This window comes from Musca autumnalis, unplaced genomic scaffold (assembly GCF_047663935.1).
Source record: "Musca autumnalis isolate F117 unplaced genomic scaffold, ASM4766393v1 scaffold_1, whole genome shotgun sequence".
Taxonomy (NCBI): Eukaryota; Metazoa; Arthropoda; class Insecta; order Diptera; family Muscidae; genus Musca; species Musca autumnalis.
This window is the reverse complement of record NW_027411644.1, coordinates 2,801,553-2,818,856: the sequence shown is the minus strand read 5'-3', so window position 1 is coordinate 2,818,856 and position 17,304 is coordinate 2,801,553. Positions and strand designations below refer to the sequence as shown.

The following is a 17,304-nucleotide window of genomic DNA, read 5'->3' as shown; positions in this document are numbered from 1 at the left end:
ATCAAAAACAACTTTATAACCGTTTCAAGTGTATTTATTATTCGTGTAAACTGTTTCACATGTTTATCTCAATGACGTTTGTTAAGGTAGTTAGCAAGTCTTCTTGACACTCACTATACAATTCGGCACAGTCATATTGCAAAAATCCATTACGTTCTGCTGCCTCATACACATCCCGATACAAGGTTTCGGTGTCGGAGAAAGCTTCATGCAACGATGGCCTAAAAATTACAAACATACATGTCAATTTGATTGTCTCAAGAGCGTCTAATTACTAGTTTCAACTCACGACAAAATGAATTTCAAAATTTCAGTTAGAAGATTTGTATGGGCATCATCGAATGGATGTCGAGCCAATTCACAAACACTTCGCAATAAACAGGTCTCATGGAATCCATAGCTGTAAAATATGATGTTACATATATATAAAACGGCATTCAGACAATGACATATGTATTTGTTGTTGTTTTTATTACCTTGTCAAAAGATTTTCCAGTGAATAATATAATTCTCCAGCAGTAAAATCACTTGGATGTTTTTCCATATCGTTCCCGCCATATCGCTCTGCAATTTTCCCCCAGGTCTGATTGCCTTGAAAGTCGTGGTCACTCAGCAACTCCCTTCGTTTTCGTCTGTCATCTACTTCCCATTTGTTCGGCCATAGCGGCACGTTTATAAAATTTTGTGGACTGAAGGGTAAATCGTAATTGGACTGTATTCCCCAATTCCAAAATATTTTTCTAATTGGATTTTCGACTGGGGCCGAAACTAAAATCGTAACCTATGATACAAGAGATAAGATAGATATTGGTTATGTATAACGAAGGAAACACTACTACAAATGTGAATGATCGAAGATATCGGCGAAGACAAAAGATTAACAAATAAAAAAGAAACATTTACCTGAAAAGCTGAAGAGGCCGGAAAAACTAATCCAGTCACAGGCAAACGCGTTACATGCCAGCATAATATCAAATACAAAGAGAGCAAAGACTTTTTCATTTTAAATGTTTCCTTCCCGGACTTTGTCTATGAACTGATTATTGATTTCAGACAAACAATTAAAACAATGCCCCAAAATGGAAAATCAATCGTTTTCTTATAGCGTTGTGTTAATTGGAAGTTTCTTTTGCAGTAATTCTTTCTCTTCGTTTTATATGATTTCATTAGCACTTTACATTCCAAAACTACATACACACATACATATGTATAACGGAAACAAAACATTGACATTCTATTTTGGTATGAAGCTGCTTTGAAGATTTAATATTTTCTCGTGGTAGAGTGTATTGAAAATTCGTCCAGTTTCTATGGCAACCAACTAGAGATAATGGCGCGCAACGAGTCCCTTAAAAGTATTTTACAGATTTTGGCCACATTTACGCACCGAATTGGTTCCAATTTAGGATTTTGAGTGTCCAGTAGTGCGATTCTCTAACGCATTTTTTGAGTAACCGACAAAAATCGGTAACATTAAAACGCAAATTTATGAATGAAAAGTTCAAATACAAGTTGACAACACTGTTGCTATCGGTAGAACTTTACGACTACTTTTTATTAGTCGCTAAACTTACCGAATAATATCGTTAATTACCGAAAATATAATTATTTTAATTTTACCGATTTTTGTCGGTAACTCAAAAAATGAATTAGAGAATCGGAGTACAGAAGTTAGGAAACATTAAAAACCCTATAGAACAACGCGTCGAAAAGTATTTTACAGATTTTGGCCACATTTGCGCACAGAATTGGTTGCAATATAGGATTCTGGGTGTCTAGAAGTTAGAAAACATGTTTATAAAAAAAAAAAACAAAACCTATAAAACACCAACATATTAAAACAAATCGCACTTGTTTTAATATGTTTGAAAACAGGCTGTAGTTGAATAGGACCAAAATTTCTGATACGTCAATACCCCTGGCAAGAGTTGATTCGATTACTTTTAAAACTATTTCTTGTGCCAGACACTAAAAATAACACATGAAAATTGTTTAGCTTTTAGGAGAGAGCGGATGTGAAAGAGCACCCTTTCTCCCTTCTTACCGATAAGCTCAAAAAATTTTCATGAACATGTTCATAGTCTGGCACAAGATTTTGGCCCATTATTTTTGTGTTATTTCTAAAGCTTTCTTTACTATAAAGTACTACAATAACAATTTTTCCTTCGTGATATCGAAAGAAATAGTAAACATTAGTTGATTCTTGCAGTACTAAACAGACCAAACAATCTGTAAAAGTTTGTATAAATTGTTAAAATTTTTGTGTAACCAGTAGGCCTGTTCTGAAACTTTTATCGATTCAAAAGTTGTTAAAATGTATTTTGTTTTTGTAGCAACTACAAAGCAAGCAAATTAAATTGTTGTAAATTAAACAATGTTAAAAAGTTACTGAATAGGGGGGACAGACATACCTATTTTATCTTACATTTACGAGCAATTAGGTAGTGCCAAAGAAATTCTCAATCAGAGTGTTTTTATTTTTTTTTTTTTTTTGACACGTATCTGTTTGAGCGAACAAATCACACTTGCGAATAAAAAGTTTCTTGTTAAAAAAACATGAAACAGTGGAACTCATGAGGATCTGTGGCGAGATCCGAAACTATAGTCTTCCCTGCCTTACACCTTGGTAAACATCGCCAATTTTTCCCAAAAATAAATTCAAGTTGAAGCGACCCATTATGTATATATTTCTAATTCTTTTCTTTTATCACTATTCCATTTGAATTTCACGTTAGTTATAAGTTTCCATACAACATTGAGTTACCTTTGATTTGAATTTAACGCCTGAATGCCTTGTAAATATTTATATGCAACCCTGTACATACCTAATTATTACAACTAAGCATTCAATACTTTCTATATGCAACTGTAAACAACTATTAATTTACATTACGCCCTACTATTTCTTCTCACGAGGAGTACTTAAACAGAACAAAATTCAATAAAATCACTTTGCAATCGACTTTTGAGCCACCAACAAGTAGTATCGTCCATTTATGTAAAATACATCCTTGGCAGCTACATTGGTTTCCATTTGATCGAACAAGCAAAGTCAAAGTTAATAAAGTTCACTAAAAAACGCAAGTCTTCGGTGTTTTATTGGTAAAGGTATCCACCTTCCACGAAGGCCTGCTACAAAGTTGTTTTAATGAAATATTAAAACAACGGCTATGGGATTAAGCCTGACTATTTTGAAAAGCAAAATTGATATTTAGGGTTTTTTTCCGGTTTGCGTCAAGAGTCCTCGGCTCTTCTGTCTAGCAAATTTGGATTCTTACCCCTCACAAGTATTGTAACGTCGTCGTTTATGGTGGTATCCCATTGGGGCGGTGATAAATAAGATCCCCCAGCGGCGTTGCCTGACCACCTTTATATTGTATTATTGCTTAGTATAGTCCTCAGCTTATGCACCTACCTATTCCTGAGCATTTGGCTTATCTAGTCCCTAAGGGCCCAGTCCACCTGAAATTTATTTAAGGATTGGATAAGGGTTTGAAGCTAGTTTGGACATCTCCTTCTGGAGTAAAGCCAGAAATATCCTATCTGGTCCCGCTGCTTTAAAAGGTTTGAAACTCTTGATGACATCTTCTACCCTTATCAATTTTTTGGTGTTTCGTAAGCTCAGATTGTGTCAGCAGATCAGCAGTAATCAAACGTGGTAGCAATGTAAAAGTAAATAGAATTTTTATCAGCAAAGTAAGGGAAGTATCGTTATCACTAATTCTCTCCCATGCCACAAAGTTTTGTAAATTGCAAGCAATAGACATGTAAATAGAAAGTGTCATTTTATGGAAACAAATATGTCAACAGCACCGCAAAGAAACTTGTTATTAGATGCAATAAAAGCTAGTCGTCACGCACAAAGAACTGATTGCAAAATATAAATAGGACAGATTCGTCGCTTGAAGTCCATTCCAAAGCTATCATGGGTAAATGTCAAATCAAAGACAGCGGCGTTATAAAGCCTATTTTACTGGGCAAGATAACCATAAGTATTATCCTTGTCCTGTTAGTGTGCGAATATAAGTTTGCAAAATCATCCCTGACTTCTGTGGAGATTGTGAGTCAAACACCGATTAGAAATACGATCCAGACAAGACCAAGTCGATCCAAACGTTTCATTATTTACAATGGTGGTGGCATTGTCAAAGTAAGCTCCGAACATAATTAAATGAAGGTAATTTGCTTAGAACGTTCGTTATTCATTCACAGTTGGTTCTTGGTACATCATTCCCAATTATTTTGCCGGACAAGAAACGCTCTCTGAATGTATTTTACAATTTCCAAATGCAATACACACCTCCGCCTATTCCATTGTACTGGTGGAGTCTTTACAACACCTCAACATTTGCCGCACGCAAACAACGTTCGATTGAAATGCTGAGACAGAGAGATAACAGTCGTTCTCGATTTTATGAATTCATAGAAGCAGTGTTCCGCAGGTAAGTCATTATGCAACGGTCTGCTCAATACAGTCCCAGCAAAATGTTTGTAGCCAAAGAAGTAGTTGAATCATGAGTGCAAGTGATTTCGGACTACATCTTTTTACGTGAAAGAAGTCATGATTTTTACAAGGGCATGGTGCAGTGAGGATACTGTCTAATTTGCTTCTTAAGCACACTTTTTGCATTAGTTCTTTGTAGTGAATAAATATACATTCCATGGAAAGTATTTTGAATTGATTTTTCGATTTATTTAAAAATTGATTCGCAAGCATGCAATTTGAGGATATGGGAGAAGTTAACATCTATTAAGCGAGGATTTTCACTGATTTGAGACCTCAGGGCCATTTGGAAAAGGTATTTAAAAGAGTTGTGGTAACTTCTAATTAATATTTATGGCCTCTTTTTCTAGTTTCGTTCAAATTACTACCAAACTCATGTTTTTGTAGAACATTTTTGTTTGAAACAGTAGTTTGATAATAGTTCGATAGTATTAATGAAATTGAAAAATATTGAATATAAAACAATGGAATATCTCAAATAAATCATTTTAAAAAGCGACTGAGTGCAAATAAAAATCAAATACTTTTATTCTAGAAAGTTAGCTTTTATTACTCAAAAATACGTAAAAACATATTAAAACGCTTCTTGCATAGAGTCATGCCAATATGTGATAAATATCTAAAATTGATTGGTGACTTCTTTAACGTAAAAAAGACGTAGGGGGTTATCATGAATTAAATTTCCCCGTGAGTTTCGTCCTTCCGCCGTTGCAACTTAAGGGAGAAATTGAAAAAATTCACGGGGAATTGCCGTTCATGATAACTCCAATAGTCACTTGCAACCATGATTCAACTACTTTTTTGGCTACAAACAAAAATGCAGTCTGACATTTCTAGCACCTATGACTATCTTTTTGGATACAAACATTTTGCTGAGTAATTAAAATACCATAAAATTGTTTCTTGTGTTCTTAAGCATTTTATTTGCAAAAAGTTATTATAAATGTAAACATTGCTAAAATGTGAAAATTTTGTGAAATGGATTCAAATCGGACATTGTCAAAATGTGAAGAACGGAATGCATTTTTCATGACTCTGCGCTGACTGCTTCCAAAAAAGCTATTCAATCACTACTTCGCATAGAACAACTTCAAATAAATTTTGCTGGGGTGTTGTGTGGACAAAAACAACAATAAAAACTTGAATTTTCTTCAATTTTCCATATCATTTATTCACAAATTTAAAAAATTCTTGTCGTCTTCGTCGAACAATGCCTCTCTGCTTATTTTGTTTGCTGATGCTAACACGACGCCTGCAGCTTAGGCAACTCCAACAACGATTGCTTATTAAAGGTCATTTGTGAAGTGACACGTGCTCCACTATTCGAAGCTGGTAGCCAGAGGCAACAAGATGACTACAATACAGAGCCCAAGCGTAGAATTGGCGATGCTGTTGATTACGGTCGAAATATTTACCATCGGCTAATAAATGCGATTTTCACGTGAGTCTAGCACAAAGTGGACCAAAAATCACTTTTCCATATAACATTTATAATTTTTCTCGTCGTCATCACCATCCATCAGACCGTATGTACCCAACGTGGATGAACGTTATGTGAAAGCGGCTGGCGTCGGTACTATGGGAGCTAATTGTACTGAAGTTTATGCCGAATGCGCCATTATTGATGAATGGCTTAAACGTTTCACGATACTAATTTAAATAAATCTCAGGAATACCCTACATACATACATATGTACATTGTTTTATTTCAATTAAATTAAAATCAGCCAAGGGCCGAAAGAAAACTCAGTTATAAGGAGGCACGAAGACATACCACGAAAAATTTCTTAAACTGTCTTTTCCATTTCAAAAAAATTGTTAATGCTACATCAATGCTAATGCTAGCTAAGAAAAAAGTGATAGATAAGATATGGACTCACCTCTCGAATTGGTGTCACTGCTTCTCTAGTGGAAGTGGTGAGCATTCGCATCGCATCGCACCCCATCACTAATCTGCAATTGCCCGTCGTCTCCTCCACTAGTTTGGGCACCAATCCGTTTGGTGGGTCAGGTGCTCATGCGGCATGTAGACCGAGGCTAGTACCAAAGCCCTATCGGTATCTTCGTCCAGCCTCATTACAGTCGTATCACCATCACTTTAATTGTTGAGTTGAATAAGATTAAGACTTTTCTTTGCTACAATACAGATTCTTACCTTCTCACCATTATTCGCGAAGAATTGTGAGAAGCTCTTATCGTTTAGTCCAGAAACCCTATTTTTATATAAATAGGGTTCCTGGACCAAAGCGATGTCTATCTCAGAGTCTGTGAGGGAGAGGAGGAGTTCGGCAGACGCAGCCTCGCAATGATGCAGATTAATTTGCACGACTCGCAGACCATGCTGCCGAACAACCTTACTGCGACTTCGGGATCCGGGACCGAAGTCCACCAGAACCGAAGTACAGCACTCACCCACAGTCTCTAATATAGTTAGCGCTCTAGCAATCTATGGTGAATCTCATCACCATACCTTCTCCTTCCCTAAAGAAGTTTAGCAACCTCCAGCCGTCGATGAAGAGACCTATATTTTGTTTCCTGATCATCTTCATCACCTCCTCTACGTCGGATTCTGGAGGAGGCGCCCATGTTGTGGCTACGATCCTTCGAGGTATCTCTTCCACAGGAACCGGGGCCAGCCTGCAGCCTTCCCAGAGTTCACCAGCGCCCTCAATCGTTCGATTCCTCATCCTGACAATAGATGACTTTGATGCCCCTGTGGACGACTGCTCTGCCAAAGCCGGTCTTCCTGGCGTCTACCTCGTCAGAAGTGATGGTCTTCCTAAGAAGGCGTTCCACTGTGAGCCAGTGTGTATCGATGATCCTCCCATCCAGATCAGCACTGTCGATGATCGCCACTCGGAGATCATCCGGAGCGATCGCCTCAACGGAACCCGCTGACACCGGTGTCCGTTCAACAGAAGATTGAGGGGGTTTCAACCCTTGGTCGGCCTTCCCCGGTTGAGCTTTCTCTACCTTCTTTTGAACGGCAACCTTTCCGAAAGACTCCATACGGTTGTTCGACCGATATTTCACCACCCTCTTAGCAACAGGATGCGCATCTTCAGAGGACCTAACCCTCTTAACGCATTCCTCCATCCTTCTTGCCTCCAGACGGTTTTGCAATGGTCCGTTGACCAGTCCTTTGCACAATCGTCGTCCCTGATCGCTCTCCACCCTTCTTTTCCCCTACAGGTCCGGCAACAGCCACCGACAAAGCAGTCGAGATAGGCGGTACCTTTAGCGGCTGCTTAGTTTGCGGCTGCGTCCTTCCCTGTGTCAGCTTCAAAACGGCAGGATTCACACCAGTGATTCCCGAACGTTTCGACGTTCATCGGTTTTGTTGGTTTCCCTGTAGAGGATGCTTTTGTCACAGTCGCTGAGCTGGAAACGGCATCCTTTACATGGGTCGGAATCCGGTCAATTGGAAGGAAGAGCTTCTCAATGTGAGGATATTTCCGTTCGAAACGCCTCACAAATTGAATCCAATTTCCTGAACTCCGCATGAGTTACCTCAGTTGGGTTTCTGCCAATAAATTTTGTGTAGTAAAACACGGTTCTACGGTAGTTATACCTATCCTTCCTTAGCCTGGCCCTTTTTGTCTTGGCTGAAGGGGACATGGGGGAGATCGTCGTCGTTTCCTCCTCCACGGCACAAGGAAGGCTTGTCGGATCCGACCGACGCTTCAGCCCCTGAGGGAGCAGGATCCTCGACCGCAAGGTTGGATCTCTCCACGGCACATGAGAGAACTTCTTTGGACGATTAAGATGGGATAATTGTAATATCCATCTCATCGTCCTCCCAGCTCTCCCAGTCCCATGGAGGGGCGCTCTCCTGACTGAGTCGGAGGGTCTCACCATCCCTCGGGCAACTCCCTCCTCTGCTTGTTTATGGCGTCACTATCTTCGTCCAGTGTCGTCTTACTGTCGTCCCCGCCCAAGGATTGGGTCGTACTAGCACAAGGTGCATCATTGTCCATTTTCATTGCAGTGGTCGTTAACAATGCCATAAGAAAAAGAGTTTATGGGGGAGCTGAGGACAATCATGGCATAGCCATCCACTACCATGACTAGGGCTGAACTACTCGCTGAGGCGCCCAGGTATCAAGCGAGGCTCCGTTTTAATACATTTGGTACCCTAACTGCAAACCTTGGAACACCGATGGCCACGAGGTCGCTTAACACCCCGGTGTTAGGGGATCCTCCTTTAGATCAGTGACCTGGAATAACCTTTGGTCGTACACAGCTTCCTATAAGTCAGGACAATGTACTTGGAAGCAGAATATGCGTTGCCTAGACAAAAAGAGAAAATGCGCACTTACGCCCGCACATCACTTCCTGTAACAATTCGTACAAATTTTGTGTAAACGAACACATATAATATTCGAGGTCTCCTAGGAAAATAAATGTTGTCAGCGTTTGCAGATGCAACGATACGTAAGGCTAAGGTAATGTAAACACATTTTTGTTTTGTATATGGTAAAAATCGCAAGTTTCATTTTATATTTGAGTAAAAAGGTATTGAAATTTTAAAAAATAATTTTATGTTGAAAACTGTATGAAATTATGAGAAAGAACTAACTATACAAGTGTTTATACGGTCTGCGTACGACTGAAATTTTACGCTTACTATAACGAGGGTTATGATTGATAAAATTGCAAAAATAATGATTTTTATTTCTAGAAAATTATATTTCTTTACCAACGGTCCAAAATGAATACGTAAATGTCAAAGGAATTATTGAACTGTTTCTCTAAGACGATTCGAATTCAATTTCGATCGGGTGGTGCTATTATATGGGGCTACACCAAAACATGCACCTATGTTGACAGTTGTAGGGCTGTGACCTTTAAGAACCTTAAATATGAAATTACAGCTAGTTCGGTTAATAATTGTAGTTAAAACCCTCAAAATATGAAAAATCGGGGGATACCGTTCTATGGGGGCAATACCCAAACATGGAGCTATGTTGACAGTTTTTGGTGAAGTAATGTTGTGACACCTAAGAACCTTAAATGTCAAATTACGGCTAGTTCGGCTACGAATTGTAGCTAAAACCAACAAAATACCGAAAATCGGGAGGTACCGTTATATGGGGGCTACACCTAAACATGAACCTATGTTGACAGTTTTTAGTGGAGTAGTGTTGTGACCCCGAAGAACCTTGACTGTCAATGAACAGCTAGTTCGGTTAAAAATTGTAGCTAAAACCCTCAAAATACCGAAAATCGGGAGGTTCCGTTATATTGGGGCTACACCTTAACATGGACTTATGTTGACAGTTTTCGGTGGAGTAGTGTTGTGACCACTAAAACTTTAAATGTCAAATTACAACTTGTTCGATTTAAAACTGTAGCTAAAACCCTCAAAATACTGAAAATCGGGAGATAAAGTTACATGGGGGCTATACCTAAACCTGGCCCTATGTTGACAGTTTTTGGTAGTGTAGCGTTGTGACACCTAAGAACCTTAAATGTCAAATTACAGCTCGTTCGGTTAAGCCGGTATAGCCCATCTTCGAACTTGACCTGCCTATGGGTGCAAAAATCCAGCTCACTAACTAAATTTTTACGGACGCTAGAGTGATTATAACAGACGGATCAAGAATGTACACATAGCCCAGTAAGTCTGCGTTCACCTTATTACTTTTCAAAGATGATACTAAAACTTTACATAAATGGGGTATATGAGTTTTTCTTCCATAAATATTTAATATTACCGTAAGTTTTTTTAATCAATATTGTCACAACATATTGTTCCGTGAGCTCATTTGCACTTTTAACTTAAACGTGTGAATAATTTCAAGAATGGAAAACAAGGGCAAAGTTATTAGCATTGATGAAAGGAAATTTATAGGTAAATTATGGAAAAAGCTATCGAAATATTGGTGAAACTACAGGTAGGACATAAGAGAAGCTATTAGTGTTCCACAATAATTCCCTATAACGGAACATTGATCTCAGCATTATGCCTTGAAACGTTATCTTGTTGGTACCAAAATATCGTAGATAAGCCAAGTTTTTCTGCACTTTGATTCAAATTGTGTTTTAAGCTGTTTAGGTAACCATATTTGCCCATTGTCTATTCAATAAATATAAGCTGGCCCACACCATAACACCACCCCACCATGTTTTACCATGCCAAACAAGATTTTCTTTTTCAAGCGCAATTCCAGCTTTTCTCCAAACTATTTGATGTCCATTTATTGCAAACATACAGAACATGCGTTCGTCCGAAAATACAATTTTTTTCCAGAATTCTGGAGGCTTGTTTTTGTATTCTTTAGCAAATTCAATACGCTTCTGCCTGTTCACTAGTGATATGCATGGCTTTTGCCGTGCGACTCTACTGTGATATTCAGCTTCTCTGGAAGAAAATTGTTTCATTGTTTTTGAACCAACGCACAGTGGTCGAAACCACTGATCTAGCGACGCGAAATTAATAACTTGGAAACGAATGAAGATATCTTTCTGAAATTTTGCACAAACTCAATCTGTGTCTGTGGGTAATTATGGACTAAATATGAACAACATAGGCAAATATTTTGGTATAGCCCCCATATAACTGTACCTCCTGATATTCGATATTTTGAGGATTTAAGCCACCTTTTCCTTCCAAACTAGTTGTAATTTGGTACTTAGGGTTCCTAGTGATCACTAAACCTTTCCACCAAAAATTGTGGACATAGGTCCACGTTTGGGCATAGGCCCCTTTTAAGGTACCTCCCGACTTTCAGTAGTTTGGGGATTAAAAGCTACATTTTCCGACCAAATTAGGTGTAATTTGGTATTTGGGGTTCCCAGTGGACACAAAAATTCTCCACCAAAAATTGGGAACATAGGTCTACATTTTGATATAGCCCCCATATAACCGTACCGACAGATTTTGGGTATTTTGAGGATTTAAGCTATTTTTCAAGACCATTTATCAGCAAGATTTGCAGCTAAATTTTGGTTATTCAGAATCTAGGGAGTCCAATTTATTAAAAAAATAACTGGACCGAACCTCGGTGGACCTTTGTAGTTACGCTCCATCCAACAAAAGTATATTGCACTAAAAACATACAAAACAAAATAATTTTTGAAAATTTATTGCTTTATAACTATGAAACTTCAGGCCCCAACCATTTTATTTTAATTTAACTTAAACCCTCCACTATCAATAAAAAATAAACTTTGTTTAGTTTTATTACGAATTTATTTAACAATTAAACAAATATGAGATCAGGTTTTTAGCAACAATTTTATTAAAATCTGATCCATCAAAAGTTCTTGCAATTGACACTGAATAACTGAGTGAATATTTACAACAACAAAAAAGTAAAAACAAAATCTTAGTCAGCAGAGTGTCTGTAATCGATATAATGGAAAACATTTCGCAATTTTATACTTTGATTTTTTGACTTTCGCGCCGCTAGATCAATGATTTCGTCCTCTGTGCAACGTAGAGTCTCATTGAATAAATGAAAACGTTCATTAAATAACAATAATGAGTTTCGTCATTATTCCAATGAAATTTCCTCAATTATGCAATGATACTTCTTTATTATATTCAATAAAGTAGTTAGAAGTCACAATTCTATTATTGCTATGCAATTTTCACATTAATACTATGCAACAATAATGAAAGTTATTTTATGAAACTCAATGAACTTCTTCATTAATACAAAGAATGTCTTAAGTTGGTTCAAAATCAATGACAAATTTCATTGATACAACGTAATTTTCTTTCAGTGTTTATGCAGTAATTTTCTAGCGGTTTCTGCACAAATACTTTTTTGAATACCACTTTCATATTTTCAACAATTTTCAAAGTAGTTATCGGCCCATAATTATGTTAATTATGTTACGCTTCTCCCGTTCTGATATTTTCGGACGTCCAGATATGGGCTTCGACGAAAAAATTCCGGCTTCTTTAAAGTTTTTTATCACTCTCTGTATGGACGAATATGTTCTACCAACATTTACCAATATTTCGATAGCTTTTTCCATAATTTACCTATAATTTTCCTTTCATCAATGCTACTTTCTTTGGCCTTGTTTTCAATTCCTGAAATTATTCACTCATTTAAGTTATATGTGCAAAAGAGCTCACAGAACGATAAGTTATTACAATATTGATTAAAAAATGGGAAAAAAAACTGCAAAAACAATATCGACACCTCCAAATAGTATGCTATGTCTAAAAAGTGAGTTTTGCAGGAGAAGCTCTCAAAGTGTGGAAATTTTTTTGAACTTCAGTGCTATGCTAAGTCAATATTTGTTTATAACTTCTATTCGGATTGACCGATCATTACCAAAATTTGACAGAATTTAAGTTAAAGGACGTTCGACACCTCCAAATAATAGTTTGCAAATTCTGAACAGTGAGTTTTGCAGGACAAGCTCTAAAAGTTTGGAAATTTCTTTGACCTTCAATACTATGCTAAGTAAATATTTGTTTATAACTTCTGTTCGGATTGTCCGATTATTACCAAAATTTGACAGAATTTAAGTTAAAGGACGTTAAATATAAAAATGTAAAGAACTTGAAAACATGCTAAGTCGACTTAGCATACTATTGTTTGGAGGCGTCGATATATAAAGTGAACGCAGTCTTTTTTGGTTCTCTAATTTAGCAGTTGTAACACTATTATACCGTTATCTTCGTAATAGTAATGGATTTTCTGGAGTTTTTCATTTTATTCTTGTTCTAAAGAATGCAAATAAAATATTTATGAAAGAAAAATTGTTCTCATTTACCGATTTATGTAATGTTTTTGTATCATTTTTGAAAAGTAATAAGGTGAACGCAGACTTTGTGGGCTATACTTTATAGGGTCGCATATGATTATTTCAATGCGTTACAAACAGAAAAGCAAACTTAATATAACCTCCATGCTATGTTGGAGGGTACAAAAAGTTCATTTTCTCAAAAGAAGAATCATACCGCAAGAATATATGAAAAAAGCTTAATATTTATTGACAGACTTTCTTTCAGGAAAGGGCTACAAAAATGAACGTTTTCAATGAAAAACGTGAATACAATCTGTTCGACCTAATTTGATCTTTTGCTGTTTTGATGTTTCAATTAGCAGGTGAATAGAAACATATTAGGCAGTTTATCGATAAACACGCACAGTTTAATTTCGAATCTCAGACCAGAAAGAACCTGTTGCATTGTCGTGAACATGAGCCTCACTCGCTCGATCATTTCTTCACTACTCTGTATATGTGTATTCGTAGCAGTTATAAATTACGTGAAATGTAGTTCAACCAGCGCACCAACTGTACTCGATCAATTCCAAGATAAAATTTTGAAAAGACGTACAAGAGCTTTAATATTTCCACCAAAGGCATCATTCGGTGTTACCCCCGCCTTGGGCACAAGAGTCATTGGCGGTATACGGGGTTTACTCTTCTCGTTCGAATTTGATATGTACCATGCATTACCGGACTCTGTTGAAGGTTGGAAACCGACAATACTTTTGAAAAAAATTGAGCAGGAGACAGAACCAGAGCGCAGGACTATAGAAGTGCCTTCAAATAAAAGCGTTGCCATAGACTCAGCTCACAGAAGGCATAGCAATTATAGTACTGGAGGAATTTATCAATTCCCCAATTATAAGGCAGAATATCCTACTAATCACCGAGTTTATTATAACAAAAAAATAGATACAGATCCGGTCCATTGGTCTCCGCCCAAAGAAAATGGTCACATCGACAGATCCTCTTATGCACAATCCCATAAACAACAGTTAGATAAGAAACCTGTTCACAAATACATAGATTTTCAATATGACAAGGCCAACAACGTATATCCCCAGTTTAGAGGAGGTAGGGAGATATTTTGGCATCCGGATCAAAACTATCGAGAAAGAAGACATATCTATGACCAGCTCGAGAATCTTGGAAGACTTTTCCAGATCAATATGAAGTCCTGCATTCAGAGAGCCATGTGTGAAATAACAACCCAAATGCCTCCATTCGGCGAATCGCTTATGCACGATATAATGAGAATAGTATTAACGTGAGTACAAAATCAATTAATCGGAAAGAACTTCATACATATTAATGTGTTTATCTTCACTTCTTCTTGCAGTATTCCGCAAACAGTAAACGACGAAGATGCCGGAGAGTATGGCGGCCGCCAGTATCGGAATGTTAATTGTGCGCATCGCTTCTCAGCGTCTTGTCCTTACCCAGTTCTTCCTTTACTGATAAATGGATTCAATAAATTTTAGACAAAGTTGATTTATGGCCAACTAACTACTAACATGTACATATGTAATTCACATGTACATACATATGTAAGTTAGATACACGAATAAAATAAAAAATGTAAACGATTTAACTAATACGTGAACTTGTACTCTATAATTTGTAATAGTTATTACAAAATATTACAGATTGTCGTTCTTTTTCTCAAGTTTTGACAAATGTTTAATTAAAAAAGTTGCTAAACATTACTGAGGAAAATTGTTCAGTAACATTTAGTAATATATCGTCACCATAAATGCCCGAAGACGTAACCCACAAAACCAAATCTTTACAGGAGAATCAAAAAACGTTATAAAATTAAAAACTGTTTTACGGAATATTAATCTTATCGATCATATACGAAGGGCAATAAGTAGTGAAACCAAAACCGCTGAAATGCTTAGTTTTGAGATCCTCCATTAAAACAAAATCTGCAATATTATCCCATTTTCCGAAATGCCATTTCTTGAATAGGATCGTTGTTTTTGAACGTAGAAGCTTGAAAAATTAGCTTTATGTATCTTTTGTTTTTGTACCAACTACAAAGCAAACAAATGAAATTGTTGTAAAATAAACAATGAGTTTAGTTGTTAAAAAGTTACGGAATAGGGGACTTTACAATAAAGGTAGTTTCATGCTAACATCTGTTCACATTTTTTTGAATTTGAAGTACATTCATTGTCAATGTGAATTTGACAAAAATGCTAATGTATGTATATGTATACATGTACAAGCATGGTAGAATAAAGAAGGTAAAGTAAATACTACAACAAATACAACTCAACGACAACCACATTTGTTTTTGTTTGTAATGTTAGTGTCATCGATATATGTATGTAAACAAAACAAGGAAATGTCTATAAATTACACTGTGAACCCCCCCGAATAGATTTTCGATCCCATAGGATATTAACTTATGCTACACATTTTTTTAAATTTTTGAATACAATTTTAAAATGTTTGAAATTTTTCAAGAAATATGCAAAGTATTTTGAGGAAGTATTACAGAGAATTATTTAGCTACATTGGTATACTTATTGTCCAACATATTTGAAAGTATAAAGACTAATGAACACGTTAGGCTTTTCGAGCAATTGTCCGCATAGTTGTTGTTAAGTTTAAGGTGTTGTTTAAGCGTTTATTCGTAATTTTAGGCTGACTGCAAGTGTTACTTAGTTCAGAACAAGAGGTTTATTTGTATTTACTGAACGTTTGTTACATATTGCGCCCAATACTTTGGCTTATAAACAACGTCTAGAAAAAACATTCTTGCTATCTTTTGTTTTTGAAATTTTTGATAAGAGCAATTCAACAATAAAAATTAAAAATTAATGTTTGTGGTTTTAAATTTCAAACACGTTTTTGTAATGAACTATTTTGAACATCATAACAATTACAAATTCTTTATTATGTTTGAAATTTGCAAACCAAAAAAAAACAATATCAACCATTTTTTTATGATATAATTCTGTTCCACTGCAGTGTCGCCCGTTGAGATTATTTGAAACTGGTCTCTTGCTACAAATTAGTAAATGACTATTGTACAAAAAAAAAAAAGGATTTTTCTGTCGTATTTTTATGCTGTGTTCGACCATTCGAATGATAGTAAAATCAATATTATTGAGGTTAAAGTTTATATTTTATTTATTGCATATTATTTCCAATATTTCGAAATTACATTGAATTTTATCTTCAGGGATTTTTCTGTCGATTACACATTGAATTGTATTTTGGGAAGTACTTTCAATGGATACACTTTTCTAGAAATGTTCCTTTTTCCTTCTTCGACAAAGGACTTTGTGACGACAATCGAAATTAAAAAAAAAAACAAAAACTGGTTGGAAATAGATTCTTCTTCGTCAAAATCTCAACAAGTATCAGCCGGCTTTGCGGACAGGTATATAACCTGAGCCTGTGTGAACTGAAACTTTTATTTATGGACAGCCCGAACAACGGCTACACAACCAAAATCCCTTAACCCAAAGCTATGTATTAGGAGATTTTCAGAATTGTGTAGCCATTTGCGGACGTATGAACTTGCCAACAAAATATGGATTTTATCATTGATCACAAGTGTTGCGGAGAAGGTACCTGAAGAAATGGACCTGACCAACATAGTTTATTTTGGAAGTAGATATTATTTTGGGGGTCATTTCTTTTAAAAGATATTGCGCCCACCAGTCATTTCAGTTCTTTACCAATGTGGTTCATTTTCGAGTTTAAACTATGTGTGGACAAAATATTACTAAATCCAAAATTTGGTCCAAATCTGTTGCTCCATTAAAAAAACCGCACTTACCGCTTTAGCTTGAAATTGAAATTCTTGACATTTGAGGGAAAATACCAGAAGGAGTAGACTGAAAATCACCATCTTCGAATTTTATATAAGGCTCGCAGTAAAATCGCGATAAACAAAGTTTGGGTTTGCGCAGTGTCCGGTTCGAAAGTTGTCGTGCGCACCAACCACTACGCATGATTGCCGTAGGTGTTCTTTACAGCTTTCGGGCCATTTTCTCTGGAAGTTTGGACTTGCCCTTTAAAAAACTTGTACTGTAATAATAGGG

General features: G+C 36.5%; 2 protein-coding genes across 2 annotated transcripts; one reads left to right on the top strand and one right to left on the bottom strand.

Annotated features, from left to right (window-relative positions):
- Positions 1-18: 18 nt before the first annotated feature.
- Positions 19-2,823, bottom strand: LOC141390299 (uncharacterized). Its single transcript, XM_073963213.1, has 4 exons — positions 904-2,823; positions 477-781; positions 290-400; positions 19-221 (listed from the first exon to the last, which is right to left on the bottom strand). Exons 1-4 carry the CDS (start codon positions 1,000-1,002, stop codon positions 56-58), a joined length of 681 nt encoding a protein of 226 aa, XP_073819314.1. The 5' UTR covers positions 1,003-2,823; the 3' UTR covers positions 19-55.
- A 10,820-nt stretch (positions 2,824-13,643) lies between these two features.
- Positions 13,644-14,724, top strand: LOC141391013 (uncharacterized). Its single transcript, XM_073963930.1, has 2 exons — positions 13,644-14,510; positions 14,583-14,724. Exons 1-2 carry the CDS (start codon positions 13,672-13,674, stop codon positions 14,722-14,724), a joined length of 981 nt encoding a protein of 326 aa, XP_073820031.1. The 5' UTR covers positions 13,644-13,671.
- Positions 14,725-17,304: the final 2,580 nt, after the last annotated feature.

Bases quoted from the DNA above. Each gene is read 5' to 3' on its own strand.
- LOC141390299 (XM_073963213.1), bottom strand. From the start codon at position 1,002: ATGAAAAAGTCTTTGCTCTCTTTGTATTTGATATTATGCTGGCATGTA. The intron at 782-903 runs GTAAATGTTTCT...CTTGTATCATAG, and splicing joins CGGCCTCTTCAGCTTTTCAG to GTTACGATTTTAGTTTCGGC. The intron at 401-476 runs GTAATAAAAACA...CATATTTTACAG, and splicing joins CTGGAAAATCTTTTGACAAG to CTATGGATTCCATGAGACCT.
- LOC141391013 (XM_073963930.1), top strand. From the start codon at position 13,672: ATGAGCCTCACTCGCTCGATCATTTCTTCACTACTCTGTATATGTGTA. The intron at 14,511-14,582 runs GTGAGTACAAAA...TTCTTCTTGCAG, and splicing joins ATAATGAGAATAGTATTAAC to TATTCCGCAAACAGTAAACG.